This window comes from Balaenoptera acutorostrata, chromosome 13 (assembly GCF_949987535.1).
Source record: "Balaenoptera acutorostrata chromosome 13, mBalAcu1.1, whole genome shotgun sequence".
In the NCBI taxonomy this organism is placed as follows: Eukaryota; Metazoa; Chordata; class Mammalia; order Artiodactyla; family Balaenopteridae; genus Balaenoptera; species Balaenoptera acutorostrata.
Window position 1 is genome coordinate 77,330,190 of NC_080076.1, and position 19,545 is coordinate 77,349,734.

Below are 19,545 nucleotides of genomic sequence, written 5' to 3' on the forward strand. Positions count from 1 at the left end.
CGTGGCTTTTCTTGTTGCGGAGCATGGGCTCTAGGCAGGTGGGCTTCAGTGGTTGTGGCACGTGGGCTCAGTAGTTGTGGCTCACAAGCTCTAGAGCGCAGGCTCAGTAGTTGTGGCGAACAGGCTTAGTTGCTCCGTGGCACGTGGGATCTTCCCGGACCAGGGCTCGAACCCATGTCCCCTGCATTGGCCGGTGGATTCTTAACCACTGCGCCACCAGGGAAGCCCCTATAAACTTTTTTTTTTTAACTTATTTATTTTTGGCTGTGTTGGGTCTTCGTTTCTGTGCGAGGGCTTTCTCTAGTTGCGGCAAGCGGGGGCCATTCTTCATTGCGGTGCGCGGGCCTCTCACTATCGTGGCCTCTCTTGTTGCGGAGCATAGGCTCCAGATGTGCAGGCTCAGTAGTTGTGGCTCACGGGCCCAGTTGCTCCGCGGCATGTGGGATCTTCCCAGACCAGGGCTCGAACCCGTTTACCCCTGCATTGGCAGGCAGATTCTCAACCACTGCACCACCAGGGAAGCCCTAAACTTTTGATATATGATAGAGGTGGCTTTTTAGATGAATGGAGAAAGAACAGTCTTTTCAAAATGTGATACTAGAACAACCGGATATCCATATGGATAAAAATTAAATTGGGCCCCTACTTTCTGCCTCACACGCTCAAAAATCGGTACCAACTAGTTTAAAGACCTAAATATGAAAGACAAAATTTATAAAGGTTTTTTTTAAGATAATATAGGATAATGTCTTTAATTACTGGTTAGGGAAAGTTTTTCCTAAGCAAAACACAAAAAGATCTAAAAGAAATAGTTGAAAAATTTGCCCACATTCAAATGAAAAATGTCTGTGTCAAAAGACACCGTAAAGAAAGTGAAAAGACATGCCACAAAGTGGGAGAAGATGTTTGTAACACATATGACTAACAAAGGACCAGTACCCAAACAATATTAAAAACAAAGCATGGACTTCCCTGGTGGTCCAGTGGTTAAGAATCCGCCTGTCAACGCAGGGGACATGGGTTCGAGCCCTGTTCCGGGAAGATCCCACATGCCGCAGAGCAACTAAGCCCGTGTGCCACAACTACTGAGCCTGTGCTCTAGAGTCCATGAGCCACAACTACTGAACCCACGTGCCACAATTACTGAAGCCCGCACACCTAGAGCCTATGCTCTGCAACAAGAGAAGCCACTGCAATGAGAAGCATGTGCACCACAGTGAAGAGTAGCCCCAGCTCGCCGCAACTAGAGAAAGGCCACGGGCAGCAACGAAGACCTAACGCAGTCAAAAATAAATAAATAAATAAAATTTATTTTAAAAAAACAAAGCAAACAAAACTCTTACAAAGCAATAAGAAAAAACAATAGAAAAAAATGGACAAAAGATTTGAACAGGTACTTAAGAAAAGAAATCCAAATGGCTGTAAAAATGTGAAAATATGCCTGACCCCATTAGTAATCAAGGAAATTAAAAAATTAAAGCTATAAGGAGACCAAAAGTCAATCAATCAATCAATCTACAATGAGATGAAAATTACACACCCATGGCAAAAATTTTTAAAGTCTGACAATATCAAATATTAACGGGACCATGAAGCAATAGGACATTTCATACACTGCTGGCACAACTATTTGGAAAAAGTCTGGCATTATCTAGGGGATATGAATATCCTATATTCTGTTATTAGGTAAAATCACTAGAGAAACTTTTGCATGTGTGCATCAGAAGACATGTACAAGATTGTTTATAGCAGAACAGATAGATATATTGTGGTATGTTCATAATATAGAATGCTAAGCATCAGTGAAAAAGAAATGAACCAGAGCTGTACACAACGCCATGGACAAATCTCAGAAGTGATACTGAGGGAAAAAAGCAAATCACAAAGCAATACATACCAAAAAATACAGTGTTATCCCATTTATGTCAAGTTCAAAAATGCAAAACTAAATTGTTTAGGGATATATACATTACTGGTAAAACTGTACATAAAAGCCAAGAAATGATTAAGCAAAAATCTGGATAGTGGTTACTGCTAGAGGTGAGGTTGTGACTGGGAAGGAGCACAGTAGGAATGTTTGGGGATATGAGCGATTCCTATTTCTTGTCCCAGGTTTTGTTTATAGCCATCCATTATATAGCACACATGAGTTTTATGCCTTCTAAACCATGGCTGGTATATCTCACAGTAAAAAAGTAAATTTAAAAAATTTTGGTGCCCCCACCACTGGGTCCACAGGCCGGCCCGGTCCCTGGCATGTGTGCCCCCTGCAAAAAAATTACTAAGTTATCATCAGATACTACCTAATATAAGAACTAATCTCCTCACCTGTACAAAAGGGAATTTTTCTCATACTTTTCTTCCAAATGAGAGGAAAGTTAAGATGCTAATACCTTGCTGATAGGGGTAAATGGTCAAGCTGCTTTGGCTAGCACAAACAAAAACAAGTGAAATAATATTTTAAACTGTATTTACTAAATATCAGATATTATTATTTTAACAATATATATCCTTTGCTACAAGGAAGCCTGTTAAGGTTCCAGCCAGGTGGCATATTCATAGATTTTACTGGCCTATGACCTATCACAAGTTTATAACTGTTAATGGGTAAAAAATTAAAACTGAATACAAAATAAACTCTGGAGCAGAAAGGCAGCCAAGCAGCTTTTGTGAGCAAGAACATAATTATGGTCATTGAGTCAATAAATAGCCTTATATATAGGGAACTGTTGGCCATTAAAACACACCTAAGGTCTTTGGCACAGAAATAAAGGATAAAAAGAGGTTTATATACTTTCACTCATGGTTGGAAAATCATGAGTTCTAGTAACAGGAGATAAAATCAATCAATTAAACAACAAAACTTAACTGAGCACCTATTATTGAAATTAAAAAAGATTTCACCCCTTCTATGTTTAACAAGATACTAGGTCGAAGGTAATACAGAGAAATGTATGATACAGGTCACGCTTTAAGAAAAATACAAAAAATAAAAAATTTTTAAAAAGGGACTTCCCTGGCAGTCCAGTGGTTAAGACTTCGTGCTTCCACTGCAGGGGGCACAGGTTTGATCCCTGGTTGGGGAACTAAGATCCCACATGCTGTGCAGCGCAGCCAAAAATTTTTTAAAAAATAAAAAAATTAAAAAATTTTTTTAAATTAAATAAAAATACAGTCAGCATAGTGCATGGTAATAAGATGGAAAAGCTTAAGACATGATCCTAAATATGAAAGCAAAAACTTTAAATATATTTGTACTTGTCTCATTTAAATCAAGAGCAAAGTAAGGTGCAGGGATGGAATGCATTGTGTGAAAGGCTTTCCCCAAGGAGGTTCTGGGTCCAGGTCTAACCTGGTAAGGTAAAACACCTAAAGCAACTCATATTTATACTCTTCCAAAACACTGCTTCCTAATATTTCTAGTGAAATCAAGTTACAAAGAATATCAAAAGTGACCTTCACAAGGAAATGAAGTGCACTTCACACAAGTGCAGCGAAGTATATCTGCCTCGAGTTTCTGTGTTGTTTTTTTTTTCTTTAACACTGGCTGGCCTGGGCTACTTTCTTCTCTCTTAAGGTTGCCTCTCTGAGTTACTGTCTAATCAGCTAGTCCCCTCAAAGATTTCCCATGGATTTCTCCAATTTACTATAATCATTAATTTAATAATTTTTGTGTTTTTCAGATTATGCCTTCCATGTGTTTATGCTGTTAAAAATGTTATTTGATGAAGAAATAAAGGAAAATGGTGGAGCATGGCTGACATTTTTAAGCTGGAAAAATTGGAATCTTCCCTACACCAAAAAAGCAGAATGTGTAGGAACCACTGAATTATTGATTACTAAGGTCCTTCAGGCTCTGGTTATGTGAAAGGTATGAGAACCGAAACCAGAGAAATTAAAGGTCACATCCCAGGCCAAACTAGACCCCACATCTTTATAAAGCTCTAACCCACTGTTATGGCAGAGGTCACCCTAGAGCAGTGGTTTTCAACCAGGAATGACTGCCTCTCTCAGAAGACATTTGGCAATATTTGAAGATATTTTTGGTTCTCACAACTGGGTGAGGAAGGTTGCTGCTACATCTATTGGGTAAAGTCTGCTAAATATCCTAAGATGCAGGACAGCCACCCACAACAAATAACCATCTAGCCCAAAAGGTCAGTAGTACTGAGAATCTCTGCTTACCTCTCTCCACAATGTAACTTATACTTTATTAACTTAATCACATCTGAACTCAAATTTCAACAAACATTCAGGAAAGAAACATTAGGGAAACCCACATCACAGGAAGATGTGTGGCCTAAGATTACTTTGGCAGGCAATTGACAATACAGTATCAAGACTTCTACTTTCTAGTTTTACTTACATAGGCACATTCTACCTCTGAAATTCAAAATTCTCTTTTCATTAGACATTATATTTCAGTGGTTTAAAAGTGTATGTGAGAAGAGGCTTTGGAACAAGACAAGTCTGCCTCAACTTCTAGCTCTAACACTTACTAGCTATGAGACCTTAGCCATAGCTAAGCTAAATGTGTCATTTTCCACATTACAAAAGCTCTCTCATACATGTCCTAAACTACATTTTGCTTAATTTTGTGCCACTTGGCCTGATTAGAAAAACAGTTTTGTTACATTTTTCTTAAAATCTTTTTTTTGGGGGGGGGGGGGGAGCACACCATGCAGCTTGTGGGACCAGGGATTGAACCTGGGCCACAGCAGTGAAAGCCCAGAATCCTAACCACTAGGCTACCAGGGAACTCCCTGATAGGTTTTTTTTTTTTAATACCTTAAGTATATACTATTTTTATTTGTCAATTATACCTCAATAAAAGGAAGGTTTTTGACTAGACTTTTTTGGTATGAATAGTTTTACATAGGATGTATTTTTGTTCTATTTTCACCATTAAATTGTAATTGCCTAGAAGGCCAGAACAGCAAAATAAATACCTTTTGTATAGCAGTCTTTGAACTATTTCCAGCCCCACTAGCAATTTTACCAAGATATCAACATCGGAAAACTCACCTCTAGGCAGGACCCTACCATGCTTAGAGTGAATATAGGCTTCAAACAATACTCTGTTTCTTTGACTTTAATAATTAATGCATACCCCCCAAAATCTACATTTATCCACTAATCCACATTTAGTCAATTCCTCAGTATTCAAAATTATAGTTAAAATAACTACCTAAAAGAAAAGGGAGATCTTTGGGGCAATGTCTAAAATATCTCAGTGTATTATACCAAAATGACAAATTTACAAGCAATTCATAGGATTATTCCATCACTTATAGGGGACACCTCTCTTTTTTATTTCAAAGGCTAAGTCACTAAAAGTTCAAATCCAACACAGAAAGAGACTGCTCACCTCTGGAGATTTCTGTATGTTCTGGAATACAGCATAGGCAATAAGTGAACTTGAACCTATAACACTGGCAGAGATAAAAGACTATCATTAAACAGGACAATTGGCGCTCCTTTGTTTTTGCTACTTTTTTTTACAGCTTTATTGACATATAATTGATGTAAAATAAACTGCACAAATGTTTTAAAAATATGGAATGCTTCATGAATTTGTGTGTCATCCTTAAGCAGAGGCTATGCTAATCTTCTCTGTATCATTACAATTTTTAGTATATGTGCTACCAAAGTGAGCACTTCACAACTGATTTTGCAAATCAATCCTGTTGACCAAATTGTCCTTTGATTTTCAGATGTTACTCTTCAATCTGGTTTTTTTGTTATTATTGTTGTTGGTGTTATTACATTTTATTAATCAGATAATGTCAACATGGTAAAGAACAGCACTTCTAACTAATGAGTAAAAGCAAGTCCCCAGGGAATATATATATATATATATATATATATATATATATATATATATATATATATATATATATATAAACTTCAGAATTCTCCAGTTTTGCTTGTACTAGTTCAAACAGTTACATTACATGAGGTTAAATAAACTTACCTCAGAGTAGCCATAACAAACTGTATCCACTGTATTGCAGAAAATAACTAAATAAAAAGAGAAAGTAAGAATAAAATTAAGCCTTTTAAATTTAATATTCAACCTTTCTCTAACTTCACTGTTTGTTAACTATCTGTGCAGAGCACAAACTCTTCAGTACCTAATCAAAACACACTACAAGTCTGAGAATGAGTAAAAAGGGTGAATAGGCCCCTGGAAAGCCAGGGTGGCTCCTTTCTTCCTCCCTTATTGTTACATTGCTGGGAAACAGTAAGATAAAAAGAATAGACAGGTGGATAGAAAATGACTGGAGGAAAAAAAGAGAGTTGGATTAGAAAATTAATAAAGGGAAGAATAAAATGGAAAAGAGGCAGAAAAAGTTAAATTTTAAGACAGAACAGACAGATATGTGGAAAGAATGGGTAACAGAAGAGGCAAACAAATACTAAATAAAGTTGACTGACAGAGAGCTAGACAGAAAAAACAGAATAGTAAGCAACAGGGGAAAAGGAAGAAGAAAAGTTAGTATGGAGAGAGATGCTGTGAGTGAAAAATACAGAACAGGGAGGAAGGAAGGGGGATCGAAAAATGAAGAGAGGGGCTGCTTCTAGTCTCACCAAGTTCCAATTGTCCTCCAAAATGCTAGCCTCCAGTAGGAAGGCCATAGGGACTTCAGCCTCAGCTAAATTCAAGCAGCCTGATCCTTCCTGGTCAGGTTCTGAATCCCAAGCAGTAAACAGGTAGCTCCACCCTTAACCCAGCTGGGCTCCTCCCTACCCAATCCTGCCCTGTATCTTGAGGGCAAGGAGAGAAAGTAGCGACAAGTGGAGGAGAAAGGCAAGCAGAAAGAACAAAAATAGAAAGAGCAGGCGACAAGGAAACAAAGTTCTAAAAAGCATTAGGAATTGTAAAAAGGGGCAAGATGTAGGACTAATAAAAAGTACAGAGAATGAGTCACCATGAAAAGGTAAATAGAGCTGCAAGAGAGAAATAGAATAGAAAAAAGGGAGAGAAAAACAGGGAAGAAGGGAGGTCTGTTTGAAACCTGTCCCTGTTTAGGGACACAAGCCTGTGTTGGGGAAGACAGGCTATATATTTACTCAATCAGTAAGTTTTTAGTAATAGCTGGAAAAGGTGTGAAGAGAAAGGGTTATTAATGTCTCATAATACTAATGTTTTCTTAAATATTCTGTACCAAAATTCCCACCATAAATATAATAAATGTATTATATAATATTTGTAATATTATATTTGTAGTAATATTACATTTATAAATGTAAATATAATATTACTAAATTACACAATTCATTGAATATGCTTATGTTTATGTATCAACTTTGTGTAAAACGCTGTGTTATGGAAAATATAAAGACAAAAAAGATCAGACCCAGACTTCCAGGAGCTTATAATATAGTAGGAAAAATAGCTTGAATACCAAATCTCAAATAATCTGTACACAAAAATAATATACACTGATTGGCATTTGAACACTATTTGGAAGAACTGGTAAAATTTGGAAAAAAATTGGGGGAAGGAGAAAGCAGAAGGAAGAATGCTTCATTTACATAACCATTTATCTTTCATCTAACCATACTCTCGTACATTTTACAAATATTTATTGATAATATAAATTAGATCATTTGCATGGCTTGAGTAATTTAAATATATTATTCATTTATTCATATGAAATTAAGAATACCATGTGCAGTGGAATACAGGACATTGTTAAGTAGAGGTAGGCTCTAATCACTTTGCTTACATTATTAGATAAACAAATTAAAATACCAGTATATTTCTGGATCAGAAATCCCTACCATAAAATCTTAGGGAGTCTTTTGAGGCCTCTAATCAGACGTCTATCTAATAAGGGTGAGGGGACTAATGACAGTCTCACCAAGTGATAAGAGAATGCTTTTGGACAAAGGACTCTTGTCTCAGTCAAGAACAAATCTCAGATTGTTCAGAGAACAACCATGGCAAATCAGTCTGCTGCTCTTGACAAGAGAGCTTTTCTCTTTTGGCATCTATTCTAAAATGTCTTATGCCACCAACCAACATTTGGGGATTTACTTTTCTATTTTTCTCTCTAAATTAAGCCCCTCCCTTCTGTATATTTAGCACTGTTCCCCTTTGAAATGTCTTTGGAATCATAATTCTCCCATTTCCTTTTCTATAAGAGCTAATCCAAGCCCAAATGATGAAGTGGGTGATATTTATTTTCAGTTTTGTCTTTTCTTTTTACTTAGCTCCTTAGCAAGCTCAAACACATCTCAGTTCTCAATGTAATGGGCTACTACTATATATTACATATCAATTTCAGTTAACAGATATTCATTAAACTTCTAGCATGAGCGAGTTACTGCAGTGGATACAAAGTCAAGAAAAACACCTATGTAGTAAAGTATTTTAATTTAAGCAGAAATAGTACTTAAAGAAAATTTCTAGTAATAATAGCTACCAATTATCAACTGGTTTCTCTGTAAGCATTTTAATCCTCAACACAACCTTTGAGGTAAGAAGTATTATTCTTATTTTACAGATGAAGAAACTGAGGCTTAAAGAAGTTGTGTCATTTTCCCTCTGGTTACAGAATTATCAACTGGTAACACCAACATTCAAACTCAGTCAGTCTGATCATAGTTCTCACTCTTTTTTTTTTTTTTTTTTTTTTAAGTATTTGTTTATTTATTTATTTATGGCTGTGTTGGGTCTTCGTTTCTGTGCGAGGGCCTTCTCCAGTTGTGACAAGCGGGGGCCACTCTTCATCGCGGTGCGCGGGCCTCTCACTATCGCAGCCTCTCTTGTTGCGGGCACAGGCTCCAGACGCGCAGGCTCAGTAGTTGTGGCTCACAGGGCTTAGTTGCTCCGCGGCATGTGGGATCCTCCCAGACCAGGGCTCGAACCCGTGTCCCCTGCATTGGCAGGCGGATTCTCAACCACTGCGCCACCAGGGAAGCCCATAGTTCTCACTCTTAACACACACAGTACTCTTAACAGGAAACTGGTTAATGGGAAAATAGGGAAAGGTCATTTAAAAAATTAATGGCACATCAAAAGAATTCTTTCATTAGGCAATTGCTTCTCAGATATGACAACAAAAGCAAAAAATAGATAAATTGGTCTTCTTCAAAATTAGAAACTTTAGTTCTTCAAAGGATACCATCAAGAAAGTAAAAAAGACAACCCACAGAATAGGAGAAAGTATGTGTAAACTATGTATCTAATAAGGGACTTTTATGTAGAATATATAGAAAATTCCTACAACTCAGTAACACAACCCAATTTAAAAATGGGCAAAGGTTTGTTTTTTTGTTTTGTGTTTTTTTGGCTGCACCTCACAGCTTGTGGGATCTTAGCTCCCCGACCAGGGATCAAACCCAGGCCCTGGCAGTGAAAGCACCAAGCCCTAACCACTGGACCACAAGGGAATTCCCGGGCAAAGGTTTTAAATTAGAGATTTCTCCCCAAAATAATACGAATAACTAATACACATGAAAAGATGATCAACATCATAAGCCACCAGGGAAGTACAAATTAAAATCACGAGATGACATTTCACACCTACTAGGATGGCTATAATAAAAAGACAATAGCAAGTGAATGTTGAGAAATAGGAAACCTCATACACTGCTGTGGAAATATAACATATTGCAGCCACTTTGCCAGTTCCACAAAAGGTTAAACATATCCTATATGACTCAGCTCCTAGGTATAAACCCAGTTCTATTTCTAGGTATATACCCAAGAGATTAAAACATATGTCCACACAAAAACTTCAACACAAACGTTCATAACAGTGTTATACATAATGGACAAAGAGTAGAAACAACACAAATGTCCATCAACTGGTGAACAGATAAATAAAATATGCTATATCAGTACAGTGGAATATTATTTAGCAATTGAAAGAAGTACTGATACATGCTACAACATGGATGAACCTTGAAAACATTAGGCTAGGTGAAAAAGCTAGTCACAAAAGACAATGTACTGTATGATTTCATTCATACAAAATGTCCAAAACAGGGTATTTCCCTGGTGGCCCAGTGGTTAAGAATCTGCCTTCCAATGCAGGGGACGCGGGTTCGATCCCTGGTCAGGGAACTAAGATCCCACATGCCACGGGGCAACTAAGCCCATGCGCCGCAACTACTGAGCTTGCGCGCCTCAACTAGAGAGCCCGCGTGCCGCAAACTACAGAGCCCACGTGCTCTGGAGCCTGCGCCACAACTAGAGAAGAGAAAACCCGCACACCACAACTCGAGAGAAGCCGGCGCGCCGCAACAAACAGCTCACACGCTGCAATGAGCGCCACGACGCAAGATCCCACATGCTGCAAGGAAGATCCCATGTACCACAACAAAGATCCAACGCAGCCAAATAAATAAATTAATTTTAAAAAATGTCCAAAACAGGCTAATTTACAGTGACAGAAAGTAGATTAGTGTTGCCTGAGCTAGAAAGGTAGTTTGGGAGGGAATGGGGAGTGACTGCTAATGGGCACAGGCTTTCTTTTTAGGATGATAAAAATATTCTAAAATTAGATAATGGTGCTGGTTGTACAACTCTATGAATATACTGGAAACCACTGAATTGTACACTTTAAAAGGATGAATTGTATGGTACATAAATTATATCTTAATAAAGCTGTCATCCAAAAAACTGAAGTTTGGGACAAAAGCAAGGAAGGATATATCCCATTGCTGAAACTCATGGTATAATGATTAATGGATAACATGTTTCTGTCTCTCCTACTGAAAAGAATAATATTTAGAATAAAAAGTGTAAAACATTGTAAGAGGGAACTGAAGTTAAAGATTGTAAGAGAGCACCTGACAGCTCTAAATGAATACAGCACTCCTGGCCTGAACAAATTACACTCCAGGGCTTTGGTAAAACTTGCAGGTTAACCCAATAAACCACTGAATGAAATCTGAGAGTTCATGTAAAACTGGAAAAATTGCTAGAAATTGTAGAAAATTGTAGAAATTGCTAGAAGTTGTAGAAATTGTAGAAAGCTGTTGATAACTAAAAATTTTTTATAAGGAGAAAGGATAGTAGAATCTGCAAAGATCTTAGTATTTATCTCAGACAAGATTCTAGAATGAACTATCCAAAGGATGTGTTTTTATCAATTTATTTATTTATTTATTTATTTATTTATTTATTTATTTATCTTTGGCTGCATTGGGTCTTCATTGTTGGGTCTTACTTGCAGCGTGCGGGCTTTCTCTAGTTGCAGCAAGTGGGGGCTACTCTTTGATGCAGTGCACAGGTTTCTCATTGCGGTGGCTTCTCTTGTTGCAGAGCTTGGGCTCTAGGCACGTGGGCTTCATAAGTTGTGGCACACAGGATCGGTAGTTGTGGCCGGCGGGCTCTAAAGCACAGGCTCAACAGTTGTGGCGCACAGGCTTAGTTGCTCCACAGCATTTCGGATCTTCCTGGACCAGAGCTCAAACCTGTGTCCCCTGCATTGGCAGGCAGATTCTCAACCACTGTGCCACCAGGGAAGTCCCAAGATGTGTTTTTAAAGAATTAGAAAAAAGTAACCATTAATTCAACATGGATTTATAAAAAAAATCATGCCAGACTAACCCCATTCTTTTTGGACAGAATTACTAGACACAGTGTATATGGTAATTTTGACAAAACATTTTGTGAGAAATTTCATGATATAAAAATAAGAAAATATATTGGGAATTCCCTGGTGGTCCAGTGGTTAGGACTCAGCACTTTCACCACTGGGGCCCAGATTCGATTCCTGGTCGGGAACTAGGATCCCGTAGGCCAAGCAGTGTGGCCAAAAGAAAAAAAGAAAGAAAAGAAAAGAAAATGTAGACCAAGTAGAAGCACAATTAAGGGCATTTCTAAATAAACCTAAGGTAGTGCTAACTAATTGATAAATATCAACTTAAAAATGGCTTCTAGTGGAGTGAACCAGCATTCTGACTTGACACTGTTCTGTAAAACATTTTCATCAATAACTTGAAAGAAAATACAGTGAGCATATTTATCAAATATGTGTGTTACTTATCTATTGCATCATAACAAATGTCCACAAATTTAGCAGCTTAAAACACACATATTATCTCACAGCATCTGTGAGTTAGGAGCTCAAGAATAGCTTAGTTGGGTCTTCTGCTTCAGTGTCTCTCACAAGGTTATGACCAAGATGTTGACCAGGGCTGGGTCTCGTCTGAAGGCTCAAATGGAGAAGGATCTGCTTCCAAGTTCATACAGTTGTTGGTCTAATTCAGTTCCTTGAGGGTTGCGGGCCTGAGGGCCTCAGTTCCTAACTAACTCTTGGTGCAAGGCTACACTCAGTTCTTTGCCATGTGGACTTCTGCAAGATGCCCTCCTAGCGACATGGAAGTCTCAATCTTATGTAAGCAAATGACTGAAGTGACATCCCATCTCCTTTCCTGTATTCTATTCATCACAGATCTTGTCAACGCTCAAGGGGAGAGGATTACACAACAGTGTGAATACCAAGAGGCAGGCATCATTGGGGGCTATCTTAGTGTCTGCCCACCACTGTGTGTTTATCCAACATGTCAAATACTTTTCCAATTCAGATAATTTGCAATAGCTCTTCCCTCTCTGGAATGCTCTTCCCCCAGATAATCACATGACTAGCTCCTTCTCATCCTTCAAGCATCAGGTCAAATGTCATCACCTCAGAGATGTAACATTTATTCAAACTCCAAAATATCTTGTTTGTTTGTGTGCCTATTTCTCCTTAGTAGACTGTAACTTCCTTGGGGCCAGGCAACTTATCTGTCTCATTAACCTCAATATCTCTAGTGCCTAAAAGTGACTAAAATAGGCATTCAGTATTTATTGAATGAATGTACCAAAGTTGTGAGGGATAGATCTTATACTTTAGAATAATGAGTTTCATTTAATAATATAATAATATAAAAGTTAATAGAAATAAATGCAAGTATACTGCACTTGGGTCTAAAATATCAACTGGACAGAGATTAGGATGAAATGGTAACCCAATCCCATTTACCATCACATCAAAAAGAATAAAATACCTAGGAATAAACCTACCTAAGGAGGCAAATGACTTGTACTCTGAAAACTAAAAGACACTGATGAAAGAAATTGAAGATGGCACAAACAGATGGAAAGTTGTACCATGTTCTTGGATTGGAGGAATCAATATTGTTAAAATAAGCATACTACCCAAGGCAATCTACAGATTCAGTGCAATCCCTATCAAATTACCAATGGCATTTTTCACAGAAAAATGAACAAAATTTTTTTAAATTTGTATGGAAATACAAAAGACCCCGAATAGCCAAAACAATCTTGAGAAAGAAAAACTAAGCTGGAGGAATCATGCTCCCTGACTTCAGACTATATTACAAAGCTACCGTCATCAAAACAATATGGAACAAAAAAGACACACTGATCAATGGAACAGGACACAAAGACCAGAAATAAATGCACGCACTTATGGTCAATTAATCTATGACAAAGGAGGCAAGAATATACAGTGGAGAAAAGACAGTTTCTTCAATAAGTGGTGCTGGGAAAACTGGACAGCTACATGTAAATCAATGAAATTAGAACATTCTCTAACACCATATACAAAAGTAAATTCAAAATGGATTAAAGACCTAAATGTAAGACTAGATACTACAAATGCTGGAGACAGTGTGGAGAAAAAGGAACCTTCCTACACTGTTGGTGGGAATGTAAATTGGTGCAGCCACTATGGGGAACAGTATGGAGGTTCCTTAAAAAACTAAAAATAGAGTTACCATATGATCTAGGAATTCCACTCTTGGGCATATATCCAGAGAAAACTCTAATTCGAAAAGATACACGCACCACAATGTTCACAGCAGTGCTGTTTACGACAGTCAAGACATGGAAGCAACCTAAATGTTCATCAAGGGATGAATGGATAAAGAAGATGTGGCATATGTATACAATGGAATATTACTCAGCCATAAAAAAGAATGAAATAATGCCATTTGCAGCAACATAGATCAACCTAGAGACTATCATACTAAGTGAAATAAGTCAGACAGAGAAAGACAAATATATGATACCACTTATATATGAAATCTCAAAAAATGATACAGGGACTTCCCTGGTGGCCCAGTGGTTAAGACTCCATGCATCCACTGCAGGGGGCATGGGTTTAATCCCTGGTCGGGGACTAAGATCCCACATGATGTGACGTGCAGCCAAAAAAAAAGATACAAATGAACTTATTTACAAAACAGAATTACACAGACATAGAAAACAAATTTATGGTTACCAAAGTAGAGAGAGGGGAGAGGGATAAATTAGGAGTTTGGGATTAACATATACAGACTACTATATATAAAAAGGTAAACAACAAGGTCCTACTGTATAGCACAGGGAACTATATTTAATATCCTGTAATAATCTATAATGGGAAAGGATTTCAAAAAGAATCACTTTGCTGTACACCTGAAACTAACACAACATTGTAAATCAACTATACTTCAATAAGAGAGCAAAATTTTTTTATAAAAGAAAAAGTTAGCAACATTTTACTTTAAAAATCTAGAGTCATTCTATCCAATAAATATGTAATGTGAGCCACATATGTAATTTAAAAGTTTCTAAAAAACTTTTTAAAAAGTAAAAAGAAACAGGTAAAATTAATTTTAATAATATATTTTATTAACCCAAATATTTAAAATTTTGTCATTTTAACATATAATCAATATAAAAATCACTGCAATATTTCACTTTCTTAATTTTGTACTTTGTAATTCAGGGTGTATTTTACATTTATGTCTCAATTCAGGTTAGCCACATTTCAAGAGCTCAGTAGCTACATGTAATTTTATTTATTTATTTATGGCTGCATTGGGTCTTCATTGCTGTGAACAGGCTTCCTCTGTTGTGGCGAGCGGGGGCTACTCTTCGTTGTGGTGCGCAGGCTTCTCATTGTGGTGGCTTCTGTTGTGGCAGAGCACAGGCTCTAGGCCCGTGGGCTTCAGTAGTTGTGGCAAGTGGGCTCAGTAGTTGTGGCTCGCAGGCTCTAGAGCACAGGCTCAGTAGCTGTGGCACAGGGGCTTAGCTGCTCCGCGGCAGCTAAGATCATGGGAAGATCCTGGGATCTTCCTGGACCAGGGCTTGAACCCACGTCCACTGCATTGGCAGGCAGGTTCTTAACCACTGCGCCACCAGGGAAGTCCTACATGTAATATTATAAGTGGCATTTTTATTTACAACTAGATTATAGAGGTTCTTGCATTTGAATTTTATCCTGCAGAGGTGCCATTATAAACTTCTGAGCAAATAAATGATATGACATAATTACCATATAACTAGTCCTTAGTGAGTATGTAGTATATGCCAGGCCCTATTCTAAATGCTTCCTATACATTAATTTAATCCATTCACAATCCTATGAAGCAAGTATTATTATTATCCTTTTACATGATACTATCATGAGTAACATGTTGGCAGTGTGCAGGATAGATTAAAAAGGGAAGAGACTGGCAAGAATTAGGTTATTTTTATTTACTTATTTACATCCCACTTTGACCTAGATAATATTTCAGGTGGCTTATGACAGTGCATAAGATAAGACAAAATAACATGAATTGAACATGGGACAAAAGAAGAAAGAAAAACATCTCTGCTGAAATGATCTGATCCCTGGATGTTAAAATCTCTATGCATTTTTTTAATGTTACTTTATTGAAAAAACAATATTAAAATAAGAGAAATCTAAAGTAAAAAGTTTGCTGCAACCTCATCTAGTCAAAATGAGTTTCACTTTTGTTACTTTAAGTCTTTGTCCTTATGCATATTCAATTTTTACATGTTTGTAGTAATTCTATAGCTAGTATTTTATATTCTACATTTTTGCTCAACATTATTCCATAATAACCTTTTTTCCTTTTGTTAGAGTCTTATTTTCTTTCTCTCCACTCCCCTGAACTGTAACCAATGCAAAAAGCCTGGTATATTTCTCTACATCATCCTCTATCCTCATTAAAACATATCCAAATATACACACACACACACACACACACACACACACACACACATATACAGAGGTTCTTGTTACAGTGGTATGTATGGTAGGTTTTTTAAAATGGGATCATATATTTCTGTATACATTGCTGTCCTCACCTGTTATTTCATGGGTATCTCTCCACTTTAATATAAACAGCTCTAATCAATTTTGATAGCTGTATAGTATTCCACATAAGATAATTTATCCAACAATTCCTCTCGTGATGGACATGTAGGCTGTTTTCAGGTTTTGTTTTTCTTAATTTCCTTTATTTATTTTTCCTTCTGCAAACAATTCTGTGGTAAACATCCCCACATCCCCGCATATATAATCTCCTTCTTTGCTGATTTTTTTTTTTGCTTATGTTTTTATTACTAAAAGACAGATTCCAGAATGGAATTCTTTTTGTTCCTCAAATATTTCAAGCTCTTTTTCATTCTGTATTATTTTATTGGTCACGCCATGCAGCTTGGGGGATCTTAGTTCCCCCACTACAGATCGAATCCGGGCCCCCAGCAGTGGAACCACTGAGTCCTAACCACTGGACCGCCAGGGAATTCCCTCTTTCTCATTCTAGAACCTTTGCACATACTAGTTTTTTTTCCTAAAATGCTTCCTAACACATAGTAATCTGTAATTTAAATTTATTTATATAATTATTTAATGTTTGCTTCATCAATCAAGGGTAAGTTCCTTGAGAGCTGAATCCCATTCATGCTTTAGGTCTTATATCAGCTTAAATATAATTGTTTGTAGAGGTTTTCCATGCACCTCAATGCAAATTAATCCCCCCCATCATATTCTTTCATAAGCCCTCAACTTTTCTTTCTTAGAAATCATCACAATTTGTAATTATATATTTATTTGTATACTTATTTAATGTTGGTCTCTCCTCTAGGACTGCAGGGAGCACATCTATTTTGTTCACCAGTGTAACCCTTGCCTCCAGAAGAGTGTGTGGTGCGTAAAAGATGTTCAGTAAATAGTTATTAAATATTGAAAGCTTCTTGGGACTTCCCTGGTAGTCCAGTGGTTAAGAATCTGCCTTCCAATGCAGGGGACACAAGTTCGATCCATGCTTGGGGAACTAAGATCCCACATGCCATGGGGCAACTAAGCCCGCTCACCACAACTACTGAGCCCGCGTGCTCTAGAGCCCGCATGCCACAACCAGAGAGCCTGAGCGCTCTGAAGCCCACACGCCAGAACTAGAGAGAAGCCCACAGGCGGCGATGAAGAGCCCACATGCTGCAACGAAAGATCCCACGTGCCACAACTAAGACCCAATGCAGCCGAATAAATTAAATAATTAAATATTTTTTAAAAATTGGTATGATGTGAATAATCCTGCTATTAAAAAAAACATATTGAAAGCTTCTTAAAGGAGGTTGGGGCTTGGAGAAAATCATACTGTGGAGTAAATTTTCCTTCTATAACAATTTTTTAATATGAAATCTGCTTTAAGTGTTCATTAAGACATCTATGTCAAAAAACTAGTGTTAATATCACCAAAACCCTGCAGGGGAAAAGCAATTAGCTCTAAGGGATGGGATAGCTCCAAAGTACAATATGTGATCTAAGAAGGGAATGCAGAAAGGACCAATGGAATAGTTCCTCTCTCATTGACTTGATTCATTTATTCACTGCACAAGAATGTACTGAGCATCTACCATGTGCCAGACACTGTTCTAGGTGCTGGGGATATAACTGTGAACCAAAAAGACAAAACAAAAATAAAAACAAAAACAAACCCATCCCTCACAGGAAACAGATACTTAGAAAAATAAGCAGGGACTTCCTTAAGTGGTCCAGTGGTTAAGAATCCGTCTTCCAATGCAGGGGACGCAGGTTCAATCCCTGGTCGGGGAACTAAGACCCCACATACCGTGGGGGAACTAAGACCCCACATTCCGTGGGGCAACTAAGCCCGTGCGCTCTGGAGCCCATGCACCACAACTAGAGAGCCGTGCGTCAAAACTACTGAGCCTGCACGCCCTGGAGCCCACAGGCCACAACTAGAGAGAAGCCTGCACGCCGCAACGAAGAGCCCGCGTGCCGCCACAAAATATCCTGTGTGCCACAACTAAGACCCAATGCAGCCAAATTAATTAATTAATCAATTTTTAAAAAGAAAATAAGCAAATTATACAGTATGTTAAGTTGAAGAGTGCTATGGAGAAAAAAATAACAGAGAGAAGGGAGATGGAAAGCAGGGAGGTATCAGGGAGGAGCGATTTTTTTTAAAGTATGGTCAGGGTAGATCTTAGGAAGCTGACATTGGAGCAAAGACTTGAAGGAAATGAAGGAGCCGGCCATATGAATATCTTGAAGAAAAGTGTTCTAGAGGGAGAAAGCCAGCACAAAGGGTCTGAGGCAGGAACATGCCTTGTGTATATGAGAAATAGCAAAGATGTCAGTGCGACTTGGGGCTCACCAGCTTGATGACGTTAGAAAAAAAGATGGGAGAATTTATGTATTAGTTGTCTTAGCAGACCATGCCATTTTCCTTCTTCCTTACTCCAGCTGCTACATTGAATCATATGCACACTCAAGTAACATGCCTTGCCACCTCCTCCTTCCTACCTCACCCAGGGTGAGCCTTTTGATTTTCCACAACAGAGTCAACTGTGGGATTTTATGACTTCCTAAATATGGAGAGTTATACTTGGCTTATTTGTGTAGATTGTTGTTGTCACGGTCCTGAAGCCAAGAATCTAATTATACCATGAGGTAACTGACTGGGACCAGGGCACTATTAAAAGGCAGCATTAAGACAATTTCTGCACTTTTGCAATTCATCACAAAAGTACCAATATTTCCCTTCCCTCTCCAACCAATCCACTTCTTGCACTTTTTTCAAAACCTACTTCTAAACTAATCATGACTAAAAAGTCACTCCTGATCAATCACAGTAACTACCGTAGATGTGCTCAAAGCATTTATACACTCAGAAGTGGATAATAGCTCCTTATTGACTACAGGACAAAATAGCAATTTCCTAATTTGATTTTCAAGATTCTCCCCTACCTGGGCTTAAAACTGTCTTACTATCTACCGTTTTGAGAACTCCCTCAAGCTAGCCGGTCATTCCCCAAAACATCATGCTCATTTCCACTTCTGCTCTTTTTTCACTTGTTCTCCACCTAAAATGTTCTCCGTTTCCACCTCCTACATGAAGCTTTCTTTAACCACCTTAGCTCACAGTAATTATCCCTTCTTCTAACTTCTATTCATTTGTCTATGTGTTGCATTTTATTTAATAATTTATTAGGGCAAACTCAAAATAAACTTTTCTGAACCTTCCCAACACACACACACACACACACACACACACACACACAGACACACTGGACTCTCAAAATTTCTATCTAAACTGGCTGCCCAAGATTGGCTATTATCTTTGATGACTACTTTATACATGCATACATACCTACACACACATTTATTGGACACATGCAATGGTTAACTTGGTGCTAAGCCCCTTATAATGCACTATACAATTTATTCTCTTACCAGCATATCCATTTGTTCATTAAGTCTTGTGAATTCT

The 19,545-nt window shown here is 37.8% G+C and overlaps 1 protein-coding gene and 1 non-coding gene across 5 annotated transcripts in view; both read right to left on the minus strand.

The window, feature by feature from the left end:
- The window catches only part of TMEM116 (transmembrane protein 116), a 108,236-nt gene that overhangs the window by 86,870 nt on the left and 1,821 nt on the right, over positions 1-19,545 (minus strand). For 3 of the 4 annotated variants that reach the window (XM_007170908.2, XM_007170907.2, XM_007170906.3), the window contains exons 2-3: positions 5,975-6,021; positions 5,369-5,432 (exon numbers count right to left, since the gene is read on the minus strand). In XM_007170908.2, coding sequence (XP_007170970.1) covers positions 5,369-5,432; positions 5,975-5,988 — 78 coding nt within the window. In that variant the 5' untranslated portion in view covers positions 5,989-6,021. Of the gene's footprint in view, positions 1-5,368; positions 5,433-5,974; positions 6,022-6,591; positions 6,669-19,545 lie in introns of those variants that run through there. The other variant, XM_007170905.2, reaches the window with a different exon arrangement.
- LOC114236364 (U6 spliceosomal RNA) lies at positions 5,551-5,658 on the minus strand. The gene has a single exon (XR_003622345.1). It is a non-coding gene; the product is annotated as a U6 spliceosomal RNA (small nuclear RNA).